Genomic DNA, 18,441 nt, shown 5'->3' on the forward strand with positions numbered 1-18,441 from the left:
TCTGGGGGGGATGGTATGCAATGCAGTTCCTTTGTATGTAAAAATTGTCCAAATTTTTCTGATTTCCCTCAGCAAAGCAAAAGTATGTGAAATAAGTTCTAGGTGCAAATGTCCATTTTACTTAAGGATGCTTCCCAATTTTAAAAATCCTTGCAATTTGCAAGGGTCATGTATAAGGCCTCCATCAGATCTAGGAGGTCTGGCTATGCTGTCCAGGCAGACTCACCAAAAATTGCTTGAATACTGCTCATACAGGCATTTGAATACAAAACAAAAACATCAAAATCTTTTAAGTTCAGTTTCAAAGAAGGGCAAACAGAATCAAAACAACACAGAAGTGCTACCTGTATGTTAACCCCTACTCCATAACCCCTGTTTTGTAAGAAACACACACCTGGAATGAGAGGAGATTTCGCTCAGGTCTCCCATGCTGCCCTCAGCCGTGTGGCTGGCGGAGATAGCAGAGGCGTAGCCATGGACAGCGTAGATCTTAGCTGGGTCCTCGTCGGGCCCGGGAGGCTCCGAAGGCTCCGGCCACTGCTCCGTGTGGCAGTGCACTGTGGACCTGCTGCCGGCCAGGTGCAGCGGGGCCAGCAGCGGCGCCGGCATGCAGGGCGCCGTATCGATCCCGCTGTCCGTGGAAGCTCCCTTTATGTACGTCAATCCAAGCAGCTCGGGATCCATCAGGTCTCCAGAACCAAAGTGCTTCTCATCGCTGTTGCTGGATGTGTTGCTGGATAAGGTGTTGCTGCTGGAGTGGCTGGAACAGCTTTTGTCCCCAATCTTAACAACAAGAAAACAAACCAAAAGACATCCCCCTCAAATTAAATAGTAAGAGATCTATTTTCATATAAATGACGGCATTTGTGCTATTCAAAGACCATTTTATTATTTTTTTTACAGTATGCTATCATATAACTGCAAAGTATGAAAAGAGCCAATTATACCACCCGTTTCTGTGAAATGAATTGCACAGCTGGCTAGACACATTAAAGGTTGATGTCACTGCAAATAAAAAGGCTCTAGTTCCATCTTCTATCACAAATCTTAAAATCAGAATTGAATTTTCTGATTATAGGAGCTGCTTAACATCCATAAAATTGCATTTCTGAACAGTTAAAATAAGCATTTGTTAAAGCTAGAAGTCTTAGTAATTATTTGTTTAAACAAGCTCTACTGCAAATCTGAAAATCACCAAAGACTGAATTATTGTTGGCTTTTTCTCAGTGTGGCTGAAATATGCAGCTCATTGGATCAAATCCAATTGGATGTGTGGCTAGTTAAATTGAAGCCAATTGTGATGTATGTGTACCAGATGAAAGTAACTCAAGTTATAAGGCCCTAAACTAAGCATGGCTATTGAAGTGGAATAATTATGTCAGACTTTTATGCCTATAAAGTCCAGGGGTTTTGTTATTTACCTTTTAAAACAAATTTTACAGAGAGCTGGATTAACTTATGTCTGTGACAGTAGCCAGAATAAAGGCAGATGGACTTCTACTAGGGCAAATGGGCTTCTTTTGGGTAGGATATAAATAGGAAGGGTGACTAACTTTTTCATGAGATCCTTCCCCTAGCAGATGCTAGGACATGCTGTTGCTCACACATAAAATGTAAGTTTACAGTGTACAGACTCCTACTACATATAGCGGATTTTCCAGGTAACAAACATTATGTACTTTCCATCACTAGGCTGTTGAGGATTTGGTCGTTACTGAAGACAAGCTACTAAACAAGGTAGACTAGAAAATCTGTTCAGCATTCCCAGCACACAAGTTACATTTTTATAGTGCTTATTGATAATTACATTCCATGGGTATTTCACATAAGATGAAAAGCTACTGCTTTTCATAAATATAATATAATTTTATTTTCTTTTAAAGGGTAATTAAATACTCCACATACTAAACAAGACAGTATAAATGAAGCTATAAATTCACAGCTGAGTAGAGACCATACTAGTTTTATCTACTCAATGCCCCAGATCCAAGCTCTCTTGGAATTCTGAGTTTGTAAACAAAGATTAAGCGTATTACATTCAACCCACATGAGCATAATGTTTGCCTCCCAAAACACACAGTGGTCTTTATAAATTACTATAAATTTATAAAATTTATTTTTAAGACTTATTTCTGTAAGTCCAGAGTAGTTTTTTGTTGTTGCTGTTTTGGGGTTTGTTTGTTTTTAGAGCTCTGAATGACCCAAGGAAAGACTTACATGTGAAAGCTTGTTTGGCGACTCCTTGCCACTGCTTTCCTTCTGTAAAGCTCGCTCTTTGTAGGAGCTCAGGACTTTGGTTGATGGTGCATGCCACTTGGCTTCTGCCAAAAATAATGGGGAAAGGCACACCACTCAGCATCAGCTTTCAAACCTGCACATTCTGCAATCAGACACAGGTATCTTTGCAGAATGTAGTAACTTTTACTGCCACATCACACATTCTGTGTGAGTCAAACCTCCACAAGGGGAGGTGGCTGCATTTCAACAGGCACTGCATTGCAAAGAACACGTACTGGAAAGATACAGTGGGTTTTATTACCAGAATGTCTAGTTCCTTCCAGAGTTTCCTCTCGTTCTCTGCCTCCTTCACACTCCAGTGAGCCTGAACCTTGGTGATGTTCATGGAGCAAAGGGGACTGGCATCTTTTAATGTAAGCAGAAAATTAAGCTGTTAAGGTTTTTATCCTGTAAGATTAGCTACATGATGACCTACACCACTTTTTACTCTTAAAAGCAAGTATTTTGTGACTTTTAATAATAATCATAATTCCCAAACATTTCCAAACACTGCATAGAAATATTTAGATGCCATTTTTTCAAAAGCACACTGCTGTATCTGAAGTGTGAACATGCCAAGAAGACACTGAACTTTAAGAAGAAATGTATTCTTGGGGCTATAAACCCAAAAGCTTTTGCAGTAATGGTAATGGTAATATATGCTTAAACTCCTTGTGATACAAGCCCCACAGAAAGTAATCGTAGTTTTGCAGGGTTTCACACTGAGAATATTTAAGTTAGTGCTAGATCCACTGCTTTGTATTACACTGCAAAAGTTTAAACATTTCACAAAGCAACAAACTAAAACCTAGATTTTTATTAGAAATAACTGTGCTGGGAAAAAAATGGCACAAGCTGCATTTTGATGAGCTGACTGTCAAAAAAAAAAAAAGAGCTACAGTTTTATTTGAATTATTACCATCTATTTAGCTGCCAGAGATTTCACTGAGTTATGTGAAATTCCTTGAAGAGTCTACAAGATACAGCAAATATATCTGCTACATGGAATATCTTATCCACAATCAATCATGCCAAAGCATTAATAAGCTTCAAGGAGCGAAGCTGATGCTTTCAATATTCACATTTTTTTCTCTGAAAAGTAGCTTCTGAAAGCCACTTGGCAAGTCTGGAATGCTTTTATATTACTCTATTGTAGATACTGCCATAGCTCAATATTTTATAACAGGAGTGTTTTCAGTAGCTGTATATACACAACAAAGTCATAAATTTAAACTAGTTTAGAACAGATGTCTCACATAATATTCTTATGCGATGAGTTATATTGGGGTGGTCTTTTATATACAGACAGCTAACTTCTGAAATTTCAGTACCAAGGGATTAATAGGGATGCAAACAGACCATCTATGCACATCCTTTTAGAAAGAAAAAACCTCTGAAATTCCTACTTTTTTGAGGACATATGCTAGGGAATGGGTGTCACAAAAAAAACATAGCAGAAAACAAAACCTTTGAAGACCATAAAGATTTTTTTTATTTAGTCAAACACCTTCCTCCTGAGGCAGGAGGAGGAAGTATTATTATTTTATTCTAGTTCTGAGTAACTAGCTGATTTCTGGCCTTTTACAGGGAAAATACATCTAAGAACCATTTCTCATTTACCTGAATTTAAAAATATGATCCTAAAGAGATAAATTAGGATGACTTTAAAATTGCAGTTGCATGCATCTTACATCAAAAATCAGTAAACCTCTACATCTTAAAAGATACTAACAGTGTTGGAAAAAAAATATGTCTAGAAGACCCATACAAATTTTGCTTAAGAAAGAAGATGCATAGGAGCTCTTGCAAGATTTAAATAAAAGCTTTCAAAAATCACCAATACCCGTCATATCCCACTTGCTGTCTCCAGTGGCTGCTCCCGCTGGGCCCTGGGTCACTGGATGAGGACTGGTTGCTTGGAGAACTTCTGTAATGTTGATTTTAGAGTCATTAACAGTGCACTGAGGTATTTTTGGTGTTTCAGATTTGAACTGGGCTGTGCTTTTTTATCAAATACAATCATTTTCATAAATAATACAGATGCATTACGAACAATTAGTTACATCAATTTGGGGAATTTAAAAGGCTTATCTCAGTTTCATAAAACTTTAACAAGAATTTTGAAAGTGTAGTATTTATTCACAAATAAAATGTTTCAAACTGAATATATAAAAAGGCACAAAAAGAGAAAGACTAAGTGCCAAATCCTATTTTCTCTAGATCTGCTTTAGTTCTGAATAAGTGGGATTACTTAGGAGTCAGAGCAGCTGGATTAGGTCTCTAAATTCATGTGTGGGAAGCTCTCATCGTGGATCAGAAATGATTGTTAGTTCCTTGGCACTTATTCCAATTTTAAAGCTAGTAAAATTGGAAGAGGCAATTCTAATACTTTAAAAATTTTATTTTATTAATCCTTTGACATAGAAAAGCAACAAAAAAAATTTCTTGAAGGGTATTATTTTGTACTTAATTATTTAAACTTTTAAGCCTCATGTCTTAACAATGTCTCTAAGTAGTTTTGTTAGATTACCAGACAGTTGAAATTTAATGCTTAAATTTGGATTTGATCACATCCATTCCTTCACTTCTGTGCAAATCATTCCATAACTACAATACAATTTCCTTCAATTATCTTGACATTATCTTGAATTCAATTCCCTGTGTTTATCTTTTTTTCTTTTCTCTCCCCTCTTTTCTTTTTCACGTAGAAACGAATGTATGTACTCAGGGAGGAAATGAAGAGGTGTTTTTTTTCTTTATGCAAAATACTTTCCCAAGAATGTGACCTTTTAATAAGCAACATTACTGCTCAGCTTGAAAATTTTAAAGACAGTAGCTATTATATTTTGCTTTTTAAAGACATTAGGTGTTACATTTTGTCTAATAGCCACTGTACAATAGTGTAGTACCTTATTTTTCAGCATATCTTTCTCTGAGAAGTATTGACAGGACTGAACGTCTCTCAATTAAGTGAAGTAGTCAATAGGCTCCAGCTTAATTCAGTTCCATGAATTTGTAATTACCACCAAGAATTATGCATTTTGTGCAAAGATTAAGTGATCCAGTATTAAGGAATGGATAAATTATGATCTCATGTGTTTCCACCCTCCAGGCTGATGTTTAGGACATTGTCCTCAAAGCCAGGATATTGCTTTGTGCTGTTCCACGGCTGAACAAAACATGTCTACTTCCCATTTGCTGGACAAGTGTGAAGCCCTTAGCTTCGTAAACAATGAGTGGCCACAAAAGGAGAACCACAGAAATCCCATCAATGACTGCCTCACACAGTTCCTTCACACAAAAATTACAACCATCTACTCTCAGGAATGGATTCCAGACTCCAGGTGATAGGATGCATCGTCAACAAGTGTGACTCAGGGATTAAAGCACACAGAGGCTTCTTGGCGCAAAAATCAGAAGAGTGAGTTCACCTAAAGCTTCTCTTAGGCACATGCTATGAGTAGCTGTCACAGATTTAGCCACTTTGCAAAAACAGAAGAGCTTAAGGATAACCTTGTATTTCTAAGTAGAGGAAACTCCTTGAACAACACCAAAATACTTGGACTGCCTTCTCAAAGCACTTAATTCTCAGGAATTGTATTAGGAGCATAATCATTCAGCTCTCAGTCTCTAATTTCCCTCCAAGGAGTGGGCACCTAAGTATTATATGTCACAGCAGTTGAATTTTTGCTGCTTAAGTCTCTTATTGTATCTAGTCCACATTTCTTCTGCTTCTTCCTCTTTTTATTTCTAAACCAAACAATTTTATTGCTGACTTCACCCTTAGCTTATTTTCAGATCTGCTGTTAAATCTTCCCTGTTTTATCAACCTGCTTCTCCCTGCTTGCACTCTTTAACCAATACTGGGTCTTTGACCCTCTAAAATCTCTTCATCATTTTCCTAGCCTGAGTACACTTTCATGCTTCCAGGACTACTAATAAGTACTAATGCACCTTACTTCAAACTCTTCTGTTTTAAGCTCATCTCTCTGCCAAATCATCATATGCCTCTTCCCATGTGGAAAGACTTTGCCAGTAAGGCACCTTTCTTTACATGCTGCATGACCTACAAGCCAGAATCCATAATTTTCCTCTCTTTTCATTATTTATACTCTGAATCACGTCTTCCCCAGAATACCACTTCTGCTATTGTTTTGCTTAAAAGATACAGAAATTTCTTCATGACAAGAATAGACTCAATCTAAGCATTTTTTCACATGCTTTGCTGAGTGTTATGAGAAGCGCAGCTTATATTTGTGAAGTCCTTTTGGAATTGAGTAGCATGTTAGAAAGCTTTCATTTCTTTTCTGTATCAGTATACAGTATGCTTAATAAAGTTTCATAAATGATGAGGTATTTCTAGACCTTTGATACATTGTCCTCTTATGTTAGATGTTATCAAGAATTTAATTAACAAGATATTTAGGTGAAGGTTAAGTTCCATAATGGTATTTAAATGCTTACAGAAATGCACCTCTCAATTTTTCAGGGGATAAAGATGGGGGTAGAGGAGAAGGAGAACACAAATAATCAAATAGTCACAACTGGGAGTCTTCCTTCCCCAGACAATAAATGAGACTTATTTTCAAATACATACTACTATTACTTCTGTACATTTCAATGTAAAAAGTCATTAATTCTTTTCTACTAAATAAGGTAGCCAATGTAGCAATAGTGGCATTTAACAATTTCATCTAGAATTGTTTTAAACTCATTTAAGACTAGTATTAAGCATTTCAGATTTTTGTATCATTCAGATATTTTCAACATGCAATAATTATTTCCTTGGAAATTAAAATTACATCACCCCATAAAGGCATAAGCTGAAATAATTACAAACAATAAAGGACACAGTTCTGCTCAAGACATATGGTTTTCCTAAATAATTCAAAGGTCAAATGTATTTGCAAATTTTTATCTTTAAAAATGAAGTTTCAGCTTACGAAGAATCATGATTAAATTAGAACAGAGCTAACATTTAAGAACACCATCCCATCATCTATGAGGTGTTACATATTCAAATCACAAGCTCTGCTTTGTTTAATTAAAAGCAAAGCAAAGCATAAGGGCTGGTAATGAGTTACAGAACCCTTTGAAACTATGCCAATACCTTGGTAACGAGATTAAATAATTAATTTTTAAAGGAATGAGTTCATTTTATTTACACTCATTTGTTTAAATTTACACTATTTGTTTAAATAGTCTTCCAAAAGGTGGGGAACAGGGCATTATTAAGATTCAAAAGTTATAAGGCAGTTTCCCACTTCACTGATTTGGGACTAAAGGGAAAGGTCAGCTGTCCTCAGCAGTAGGATCCTCGGTACAGCCTACTTCCAACACAAACACCAAAAGCCACTTGTTTCAAGCAGACTGGTCCAGTGAATGATACTTAATACAACCTCAGAATTAAAAAATCTGCCAAAACTCAGTAAAATAAGGTTTAAAAAAGAAGACACCAAAGTTCTAGAAAGCAGAGATTTCAAAATTAATACCATTAGAGGTGACAGGCATTAACCAGAGAGAGCATTACCTTGCACCATCTGGCAGCTTTCTATCAAAGGAAGTGCTACGAGGAATGGCTGTCTGAGCCTGCTGGAGAAGCTGCTGGCACTGCAGTCTGTCAGATGTTCCTAGGATTGGAGAGGCACGAGAGAGAGGCTGCCCAGCGGGAGTCGGCACCCGATGCCAAGTGGTATTCCTTCTGAAAGGGGTTTTATACTCACATGGGGTGCCTTCACTGTCAAGTTTGTATTCCACCATGGGTATACGACAAAGTTCTGAACAACCCCTGTGGGACAAAGGAAAATGCTCATCAGACTCATAAGACGGAACAGAGAGAGGAATCTTGCATTCACGGTCAGAATTATATACATATTTTGATTTCAGGTGCCCAAAGGTATTCATGCAGCATTGTACTTTGAACACTTCAAAAATGTCAGGCCAAGCAGGTAGAAAACATTTCAAAATAAAAGATTTGCTGTCATGTGCTCAAAGATCTTTGAACTGTCTCTTCATCCTTCAAAATGGGGAACATATTAAATTTTTATAAATTGATCTGCAGCTGGAATTTTACATAATAAAAACTTTTAGAGACAAGGTATTTAGAAGTCATAAAGTATCAAGTTTTTCTGTATAATTTCAGAAATAGGTGTGTTGCTTTGCAGCAAGCTAAACATTTCTTGGTGGGGTTGCAATCTCTCCTTTAGAATCTCACCTTGTGCCCACCAAATGACAGAGTGCATAGACTACAATGCAAATGATTAATTGGTACCTAAATATTTTTCCCTGTGTTTTCAAAGTGTAATTTCTAATGTCTCTTTTCCCAGGTATTTGTAAGCCTGGATGATAAATGGGGAAGTGGAAGGAAGAGACAGATCAGAAACAGTCTGCCTTACCTCCTCTGCCTGAAGTTTGCAGTGTGGTTAAATACTAAAAGTATTCACAGATAGTGTAAAACCAGGTAAAAGTACTGGTAGTGTTCCACAAAAGATCAGTGTGCCTTTGGGATATTTGCTGTAGACTCAGACTGCACTCAATAATTAAGTGTTAATGTTTCAGAAATTGGTTAATAGAAGCTTCACACACCCTTTAAGTCAACACTGATTGTCACTGGAGGTTTTTCATAATCTCAACATTCCATCTCCATTTTTCTGATAGGCAGTGTGTACTAAATCAATATCTATGAAGAGAACACCCTAAATACTTCCAAAGCAATACATTAAGTTCAGTTCTGCTCCATTCCTTAGCTGAGTCTTGATCAAGCTTTGCTTGTGGTAAAAACTCAACATTTACCATTTGCAACTAAATTAAAATCACCTAGAGAAAGTGCAATGGAGTGTAAAGAGTTGACAGTCTTAATCCTGAAAACATCTTGGCATAAATGATGTAACAGAAATGTGCAGCGCAAGGAAATTGTATAAATTCTCACACATTAAATCACTGTGCACTAAAGCTTCTGAATCAACCCTCCCAAAGCATATTTTTGTTATCTGTATTCTGATAAACAGATTAGAAGAAAAAATATTAGACAAAAAAGCAAACTGCCTTATTCAAGGTTGTTGAAGGGAAGACCCATGAGCAACAGTAGAAATTCCATTTTAAGTACTCTGTATATGCATGGTCTGATCCAGCCAAATGTTTCATTCTGCTGAATTTTTAGTAGCAAATAGGCCAGTTTATCCTGTAGCACTAAATCCCTCTCCCTGGTGGCACTCAAACACATGAAAAAGTTAAAAAACTTAAAAATATAGATGATGAAAGTATTGAGAATGGAGATCAATAGCCAATATAGGGTGGAAGACACCTTGATGAAGATGAGCTGAAGAGCTAGAATGTTCCAAAGCAGAACTCAGAATTCTTGGTTTTTCAGTGTTACTCTTTTATCAGAAATATCATTCTAAGATGTACCAATAAAATCTGACATGTCCAACCTCTGCTCACAAATCATAGCTGGACACACTGGAGGCATCACAAAATTTTGCAATGATTTTCTGGTTTGAGCTTCTCTAAGGAGGTAAAACCACTCTAATAATCTCTTCTCACAGACATGGAATGGTGCTACAGAGAAATCACTGTTATAAAACTATCACATCATTTCAAAGGGTCAATTTGGTATATCTCCAGCCTTCCCCCCACCCTGAAATGCCACAGGTATTCAGAACACCACTTCAAACTGCCTCAGTACATGTATCGATTTTTAAAACTTTTTTCACACTTCTGAGAATCACACGTTGGGCTCTTAGAATGAGGAACACCATGAAAAAAAGGTCAAGTTAATTGCACAGAATTATGCAAACTCTTCTATTGCTGAAGCATATACAGAATATATTTTTCCAGAGTAATTTTCAACTGTTTATGTTCCAAGATCATGCTTCCCTTCATCCTCATTCGCTGCCTGCAAGAAAGAAGGTGTAGGAGACAACAGCCTCCAGCAATGTAACCATGATCCTTTTTTTCTTTTTTTCTTTTTGTTTTTAACTAAGAAGTTTTACATACAAAACAAACCAATCAAAGAATGCAGAAATGGCACAGCTAGGTTAATATTAGTTTGGTGCACTGCACAACTTTTCATGTGACCAAATATAGACAGTTTTGCATTATTTGATGAAGGAGTTGAACAATTATGAAGGCAAAAATTTCAATCTCCCTTCTGCTTATTTCTTAGTATTGTTTCACTCCCTTCTTCATTCCTATAGACTTCAGGCATTTGAAACAAACCAACCCCTCCCCAACTTTTGTTAATAAGATATCAATTTTACAGTTCATCTCGGTAATTGAGGAAGTTATAACATGTATTGTGATATATATACATTTGTGTATACTCCCCATAAAGTTCTCTAAATGCTGTAAAACAGCCACGGGTTTTAAAAGCAAAAGGGACTGTTACTACTGTTTAGTTTGACTTAGCTTGGTGACTAATTAACAAAAGCATTTTATAAAAATAGTAAACAATAAGCTTTCCCACAATGAGTAAGAACTGAAAATTTCTTATCATTTCTGTTTGTTTGCATCAGGAAAACATATTCTTCCTACAAATTTAAAAAAAAAATATTGACGATACAATTCCTGCAGAAAAAGGCTTATAAAACAACCTCGTTTCAAATCAGTATGAAAATTCAACAGTGTTGCTTATGAATTCAAAACAGAGCCCAAGAATGCCTGTTTTAATTGGTTCAAAAAAGAATTTCCATGGTTTCAGATAGCTTCTTTTGTCACATAAGGCTTTTAAACCTTAATTTAAAAGTATCAAACCAATCACTCCAACATTTATATGAAAAAATATGCTTCACTGCTTCACAAGCACTGCCTAAAGAACAGATACTGCAGCATACTGAGATAGGTAAAATTGTAATTGTAGCTGCCTCCTATATCAGGAAGACAGAGAAGGAATTACTTCATGCCTGCAATCCCCACCTCCATTCCCTACCATGGATCAAACTGTAAGTTATCTTACATGAAAAAAACCCCACAAAAATAAATGCAGTTCCCTCTTAAATATGTAATTTGACCTTTATCTAACTTTAACTTATGATTTTGTTACTTATTCCACCAGTGCAAGAATACACATTGGCACTGGTATTGAATGATAGCTTTTCAATTTACATATCATATATTTCTTTTAAATTCATTTTAAAGGATACATAAAGACATATCTCTATTTTATGGTTTTAAAAAGATACTTAAACTTATGTTAAAAAACGTATAGGATATCAAATGTCTTTCACAATTATATCCAATATAACATTTGAAAAACAGACTCATGAAATTTAACAAGCAAATGTGACCATATTGTAACCACACATCAGAAATTATAGCACTTCCTGCCCTTCACCATAGTTTGGTATTAATTAAATCAATGCTTCAACATAAAGCACAGATTCCTACTAATACCTTTGGTTCAAGAGCCAAATTATCCTATTAAAAATTTGGTTAATAAAACCTACTCTGCAATTAAAGCGAGCATGACTCTATGATACAGCTAGCAGGTCACGACAACATAATAAAATTTAAGAGTCCACTATAAAATCTGCAATATTCAAATGTTCCTGCAAGTAGCATTATGTTCTGAAAGAATTATCAAGCAGTCCATTAAATTTTTAAAACTACATTAGCCAAACCTTTCAATATCAGTTTCAGATTCCATATAAAAGTTCTGTAATAGGCCCTGTGAAGGGCCTACATTAGGCAGGGAGTCTAGGTAAGTAATAAAATATCCATCTCCACGGAAAAGATAGAAGCTTCCATGCACCATAATCAGCACCTTGTCACCTTGATAGCTACACAAGAGCCTTCTTTTCTGCAAAATCCTAGAACAATCATCTACTGGGTACAACTTCAGTATTTGGACCCCAGGTATCTGCAGATTTCAAGCATGAAGAATTTGTTAGGGTATTAACATAAGCAGAATACCTGGTTACAATTTAACTTCCAGTTCAATGTATTGCAAGGAGATGTAGGGATAGAGAAGGAATCATTGGTGTGCATCAGTTTATTATGCTGATGAATTATCCCTTCCTATCACACTTTCAATACCAAACATCTAATCCTGCTCTAGAAAGAGCCTTTATCCAGGAGTACAATAACTGCAGTCTGCTAACTCAAACTTTGTTTTTGAAAACAACCACTTCTGTCAGAGTGCATGTTTGTTCTCACACTACGGTAGTGCCCAAAGTGACATAATGAGCCTGAGGACTCATTGTGCAACCTATTAAATTCACATACTAAAACACAGATGCATTTCATATAATTGTAGAGATTTAACTGAAAAGCACAATTTAGTTGCTTAGTTTTGATGAGACTCAGAATGTAGTTACTTAAGACATACATAGATTTTCCCTCCCCTGACACTGTGAAGTACCTCCTGGAGGTAATATTTCAACTCCACTGATCTCCTGTATCAGTCACAGCACAAGTCCAAGACACTGCATAATAATGAAATGGTCTAAGAGAATTTTGGTCAAAAAGTCAAGAAAAAAAATTCCAAGTTCTGACATCTCAGAAACCTATTAACAGTGTTCATACATAATTCAAAAAAATGTTAAAAACTAAATCAATTTTATATTTAAATAATTTCATACCACAACAGATGTATAAAATTGCTTACAGCAACCTCAGACAGGCCTGCTGCCCACCCTATCACTTTGGTTTAAGGGAAGTGATGACTCTGACAGTCCCTCCATGGAGCTAAAGAGTTGAAGCTGCCAATACCTCCTTCCTGAAGATAAACTCATTATCCTTCTGATCTTTATTACTATTCAGTTTTAAAAAGAACCTTTGTGTTGGTGAGCTGAGAAGCAATTCAGAGGCCTCCTAAAGAGCCTCTACATCTGTACTGTTACATGAAAAAGAGAAATAAAGACAGAAATTAGATGGTCATTAAGGTCCTTTCCAACCCACAATATTCTATGATTCTAATATGATTCCATGAGTAGAGAGAAGAAGAAAAGAAAAAAAGGGGAAAAAAGAATCTGGAACTTTTCTTTGCATCTCTCCATAGAGACAAACAGTGCTTTGCCAGGCATTTAGGGATTTCTTTTTCTGCTTGACTGTAACAACTGTACACATAATTAACTTCAGCAATTATAATTAATCTCTACTATAAGTTCATTCATAACTCAGTCAGAAAAAAAAATCAAAGACTTTATTTGTATGAGAAACACAGTTAAGAATTTTCTACATTTTTTTTGTTGGGTAGAAAGGATTAACGTTTGTAAGTAGTACAGCTTCCAGTTAGTATAATTACATTTTCATAGTGGTAGTTCTTTCAGTTACTTCTATAGAACATCAGAATCTAGACATTTCTGATATTTGCATTATTCTTAGATTAGTAGCAGGGGTGGTAATTAAAAGGTTTGGTATATCCAAATTCTACTTTTATAACCAAACATTGAGTTTCAGGTTTTGCTGCTTAAACCTGCCTCAGGTGATGTTAGACTTGGCTTCTTTCTAGCTCAGGTGGCTTAATTTATTAAATAAGTAAATAAATATTAAGAATCTGAAGGCCCTATGAACTATCCCAGCAGCTTATGGCCAACACCCCTGTGACAATAATTGAATTCCACCACACAGCCTCTTCCCCTTGCTAAAAGCACTTTCCAAACCTTCTATAATCTGTTGGCTATCGGTTACTTTTAAAAAGCCTCAGAAAGATGATACTTTTAAAGAAATCATAATCATTTAAGGGGAACAAGCACCAGGACTGGAAAATAAGTCATTACATCTATTTCATTTGTAAGAAGGAGTTTGCAAGGTTCAAAAGAATAAAACAACCTCAGAAGAATTGCAGTAGTACTTAAAAATGGCCCACAGGCAGTTTCAGTCATAGTTACTAAAGTATTTCCATTTTCAGACCTACAACAGCAGAAAAAGAGTCTCTCACTTATTCAGACCAATAGAGGAAACTACTGCTCCTACAGCTCTCCAGCTTCTGTTTATAGGCAACCCTGGAAATTTTGCTTAAATTTTTGTTTGCTTTCTAAATTTCCTAGAAATTATTTCTTAATCGGCTCTCAAGCAGTTTCTTTTTTTTTATATAAAATGGTAGTTGAACTAAGACAAACACATAGGTAAAATGTAGAAGAAAAGAATCTAGCAAAATCTATAGTTTAAAATAGATTTACAAGTGCTTGAATTCCTTGATTGGACTTGGCTGATTAAGGATATACTGTCCTTGAACACTACCATAACACCACCAGCGAAAGCAAATCAGAATGAACATCATTATTCTCTTGTTCAAAGGCACAAAATCCCAAATCAACAAATCTGAAGGGACAGATCTAGCACAGAAACAAATATAACACAAGAATACTTATTCAGATCTGAAAACAATGACCAACATATTTGTTTTAATAACACTTTGTCATTTAAAGAATCTATGTTTAAAATAGCAATTTCTTCTTTCCGTCGAAATATCAGCCGGATGCCACACAAATAATTTTGATTTCTGCATTAATTTGTGCATGATTATTTAATTGCTGGAGCAAACTGAAAACAGCAGGAGCTCTGTCTCAAGTTCATTAATTTTACAGGATAGTAAATGAAAGGCCTTATTCCATGATTGCTTTTGCATATACTACTGTCAAGACTTCAGTAGAAGGATCTACATTAAGTAATGGAAGACATTTATCCAGCAGAATTTTCCTCTGTAATTTCCTAATCACTCTGTAACATTTCTTTGTAAGCACCTTCAACATTCAAATAGTTTATTTTCATGCTGAAATAAATTAATACAAGACAGTTTGCAAAAAAAATCCTTGTTAATAGTTTATTGCTAATAGTTTCTTCTCAGTAGGTGCACAATTACATCTTGTTGGTTTTCTTTTAAAATGATGGATTGAAGATTATTTGTTGGTAGGCTAACAGACAAAAAAAATCAAGTCAAGAACTTGATTAAAGATCTCCACTTTGGCTGATTTTTTTTTTTCCCAAGGGACTGCTTTGGAAACACCCCTGAACACTTGAAACCCATTTTCATTTGAAGGATACAATTCCCAAGACACTCCATAGCACCCATGTCCAATCTGTGTAAACTCACTTCAGAATTTGATCCCAGCAAGAAATGAGTGCTAGTAAGCAACTCAAAGAGAAATTCCTCATTGATTTGTATTCATAAAACCCAGCAGACAAAGCTAAGCAGAAACTAGTCTTTCAAGAAGTGGAAATCAGCTGATTAGTCCAGAAAATGAAAGACATTAATAATATGATACATTTGGATTTTTTCAAGAAACTCTGGATTTTTTTTGCTTAAATTTGCTTAATTTTGCTTAAATTATATTTATATTTTTGCAAATGTATATAAATTTTTAATGCAACTCATCCTTTTTATACAAAGATGAATGTATTTTTATATCTATGCACTGTGGGCAAAATCTTAGTGGCTGAACTTGAAACCCTAGATTATGGCATTTAAATTAAAAAAAAAAAAAACACCCCAAAAACAAAAGAACAAATCACCAGTATGTACTCTGAGAAAACAGTTTGAAATACACAGAAGAAAAGCCTACCCAACTGCCAGAAGATCATATATATACTTTGTAGGACAAGTCAAACTTTCAAGCGACTTACTTTAGCCTCCAAATGTACTTTCCTACATATGTCAGATAATCTGATGCATCATTTCCTAGCAGAAAACCTCTAAAACCAGCTGTGAGCAAAAGCAATAAGTACTGGAACATAGATGTAAAGCCTTTTGCTTTTTAACCATCATTCTCCTAGACACTTCTAATGCGTGGGTCAAGGATGGATGGACCCCCAAATATGACAAGAATATCTGTATGTCTGCTTTGAGTGTTATTTGATAATTATTACAGCTACTTGATACAAACAGTTCCCTCTGGACAAGCTGTCACAGCTGCCTTAAATGTTTATCACAGGCATGTTTGCAATCACTCACAGAGGCTTGATTCTATCCATGCATGGACTCTCCATGGACAGGGACATTTCTTGTCAAGCAAAGGTGAAATAGATTTTAGTTCTCCAAATACTCCTGCTTTACATCCAAAAACACTACCTGAAAATTTCTGAGTAAACCTGATACCAGAGTATAAGAGAGACATGAACATATGGAGCAGGTCCAGCAAAGGATCAAAGACGATTAAGGGATAAGAGCATCTGAAACACAAGGAGAGACTGAGAGTGCTGGTATCATTCAGTCAGGGAAAGAAAAGGCTCAGGAGGGATTTTATCAATGTGTACAAAATATCTAATGGGGTGATTAGGGAAAAAAGATGACAAACTAAGAATTGTATCCAGTGAAAACACAGGAGGCAGGGTGCAAAATTGAAGTACAGGAAATTCCTTTAAAGGAGAGAGAAAAACTTTCTTACTGAAAGGACGACTGCATACCGAAATTGAAATACTGAATCTTTGAATCTCCTTCCTTGGAGACACACAAAACCCAGTGAACCTGTCCATGAGCAGACTGCTCTGGCTGACCTTGCTTTGAGCAATGGGGTTGCAGTCAAGAACTTGCAGAGGTCCTTTCCAACTCAGCTATTCTCTGTTTCTGTGACTAGAACCTGCAGAAGGCTAAGAGAAGCAACTGAGCGGTAGACAGGGAGATGGATTTGCACAGGTTTTAACTAGTAAGAAGTGGTAATAGGCTATCTTTTTTCCACAAAATTCTGATAATTTATCCCTTTCTGCCCTCTCCTCCTTTCCCTCATTCATTAATATATTTTACAAAGTCAAAAATCATATTTGTCAACTGAAATTCTCAGACCTGTCATGCAATATCTATAACTGCTTTCTGTCTGCTCTGTTTAGATTATAAACATTGCAAAAAGGCAAGCTCAAAACGCTGCAGAGACTGGACAGTCGAAATCACTAATCATATTTTTGGGGATATACAAGTGAAAATGAACAGTTTTCTGTGGGAAATTGATATTTGAGAGAAAGAGACATTTCTTTCCTATATATATATACTAGAAAGGTGAAGCTAAAAAAGAACTTAAACATGTTTTTTAAAAAATTTTAGAATAGACACATAGTGTTAAAAAATTCATTTCTCTTAGTAATTCGTCACTATTTTAAAGATGGTAAAACTTATAAAGAGGAGCAGCTTTTGCAGATTTTTCTCAGTGTGGTAACACTCAGTTCAAACTCCTCCTACACATGCACTTGGGTGCTATGTACCACACTGATCTGGGATTTAAACATTTTATCTCTAGAAGAAGATTTATATCAAAGACAATATAAACAGTTCATACAGTACGTATTTTTCTATCAGGGCCTATAAAATACACATTTTTACCTTCAATAGAAAAGGATCAGCTCATTAGGCTCATATTCTGTAAACAGCTTGGAAATGTATACCAAACAAGTCAGTGAAAATTCATACCCAGAAGCAGATGGTGAGAATAGCAAAGCTAAGCAAAGAGAGGCTTAATTGCAAATTTCTACCCAACTAAGCAAAACGGTGGTATTCTACATTCACAGGCATTATGTTCAGAAAGGGAGGCATCACCATGCAGGTTGAGGCAGGGGACAGCCCTTGTGTGTCATACATCAGGCCAATGACTACTTGGAGAATTGCCACCAATTAAGCAGCATTCGTATACAGCTGGCATCAACTTCACAGTGCTGCACGCTACGTAAAATTTTATTGCTTGCTCTCTTGCCAAAAGCAACACATCTAATGTTTTTTCTGTAGAATTAAAAATCAACAGGAGATTTAAAGTTGGCCTGCTAAAAGAAGACAAGTAATTAAATTTACTCTGGTACAGTTCTCATTTAGAATGAGCCAAATTAACACTGACTAGAAAAGGTGTGTGAGAAATATAGTCACACTGTTACAAAGTTTCAATTTATTCCTACTTCTCTGCCTCATGATATTAAAAAACAGAGTATTCCTTTTTGTCACCAAAAAAGGAATACTGATGACAGAAAAATGCATTTAATCCCTGAAAATACTGGTACAGTGACTGTAATGATTGCTATTATAGACTTTCCCTAGGCATGAGCATGTATTTCATGTTGCAATAAGATTTTGCTGCTTTAAATGACAAAATCATTGATGTAATTCACCATTTAATGTGAATAAATTACATATCTGTAGAAAGTGAGGAGAAGTCTAAGACTTGGTACCATGTTCGTCCAGAACATACTAATTCACTATTTTCATTAAATTCCAACATAACAGAAAAAAAACCCAAAACAACCCAAATC

At 35.8% G+C, this 18,441-nt stretch overlaps 1 protein-coding gene across 4 annotated transcripts in view; it reads right to left on the reverse strand.

Moving 5' to 3' along the window:
* Window positions 1–18,441, reverse strand: part of SIPA1L2 (signal induced proliferation associated 1 like 2) — a 126,441-nt gene that overhangs the window by 22,754 nt on the left and 85,246 nt on the right. For all 4 annotated transcript variants that reach the window (XM_036380026.1, XM_036380027.2, XM_036380025.1 and 1 more), the window contains exons 11-15: window positions 7,808–8,065; window positions 4,121–4,204; window positions 2,540–2,643; window positions 2,218–2,321; window positions 395–783 (exon numbers count right to left, since the gene is read on the reverse strand). In XM_036380026.1, the coding sequence (XP_036235919.1) occupies window positions 395–783; window positions 2,218–2,321; window positions 2,540–2,643; window positions 4,121–4,204; window positions 7,808–8,065 (939 nt within the window). The remainder of the gene's footprint in view (window positions 1–394; window positions 784–2,217; window positions 2,322–2,539; window positions 2,644–4,120; window positions 4,205–7,807; window positions 8,066–18,441) is intronic.

The sequence above is a fragment of the Molothrus ater genome, chromosome 3 (genome assembly GCF_012460135.2).
Source record: "Molothrus ater isolate BHLD 08-10-18 breed brown headed cowbird chromosome 3, BPBGC_Mater_1.1, whole genome shotgun sequence".
NCBI classification, from domain to species: domain Eukaryota; kingdom Metazoa; phylum Chordata; class Aves; order Passeriformes; family Icteridae; genus Molothrus; species Molothrus ater.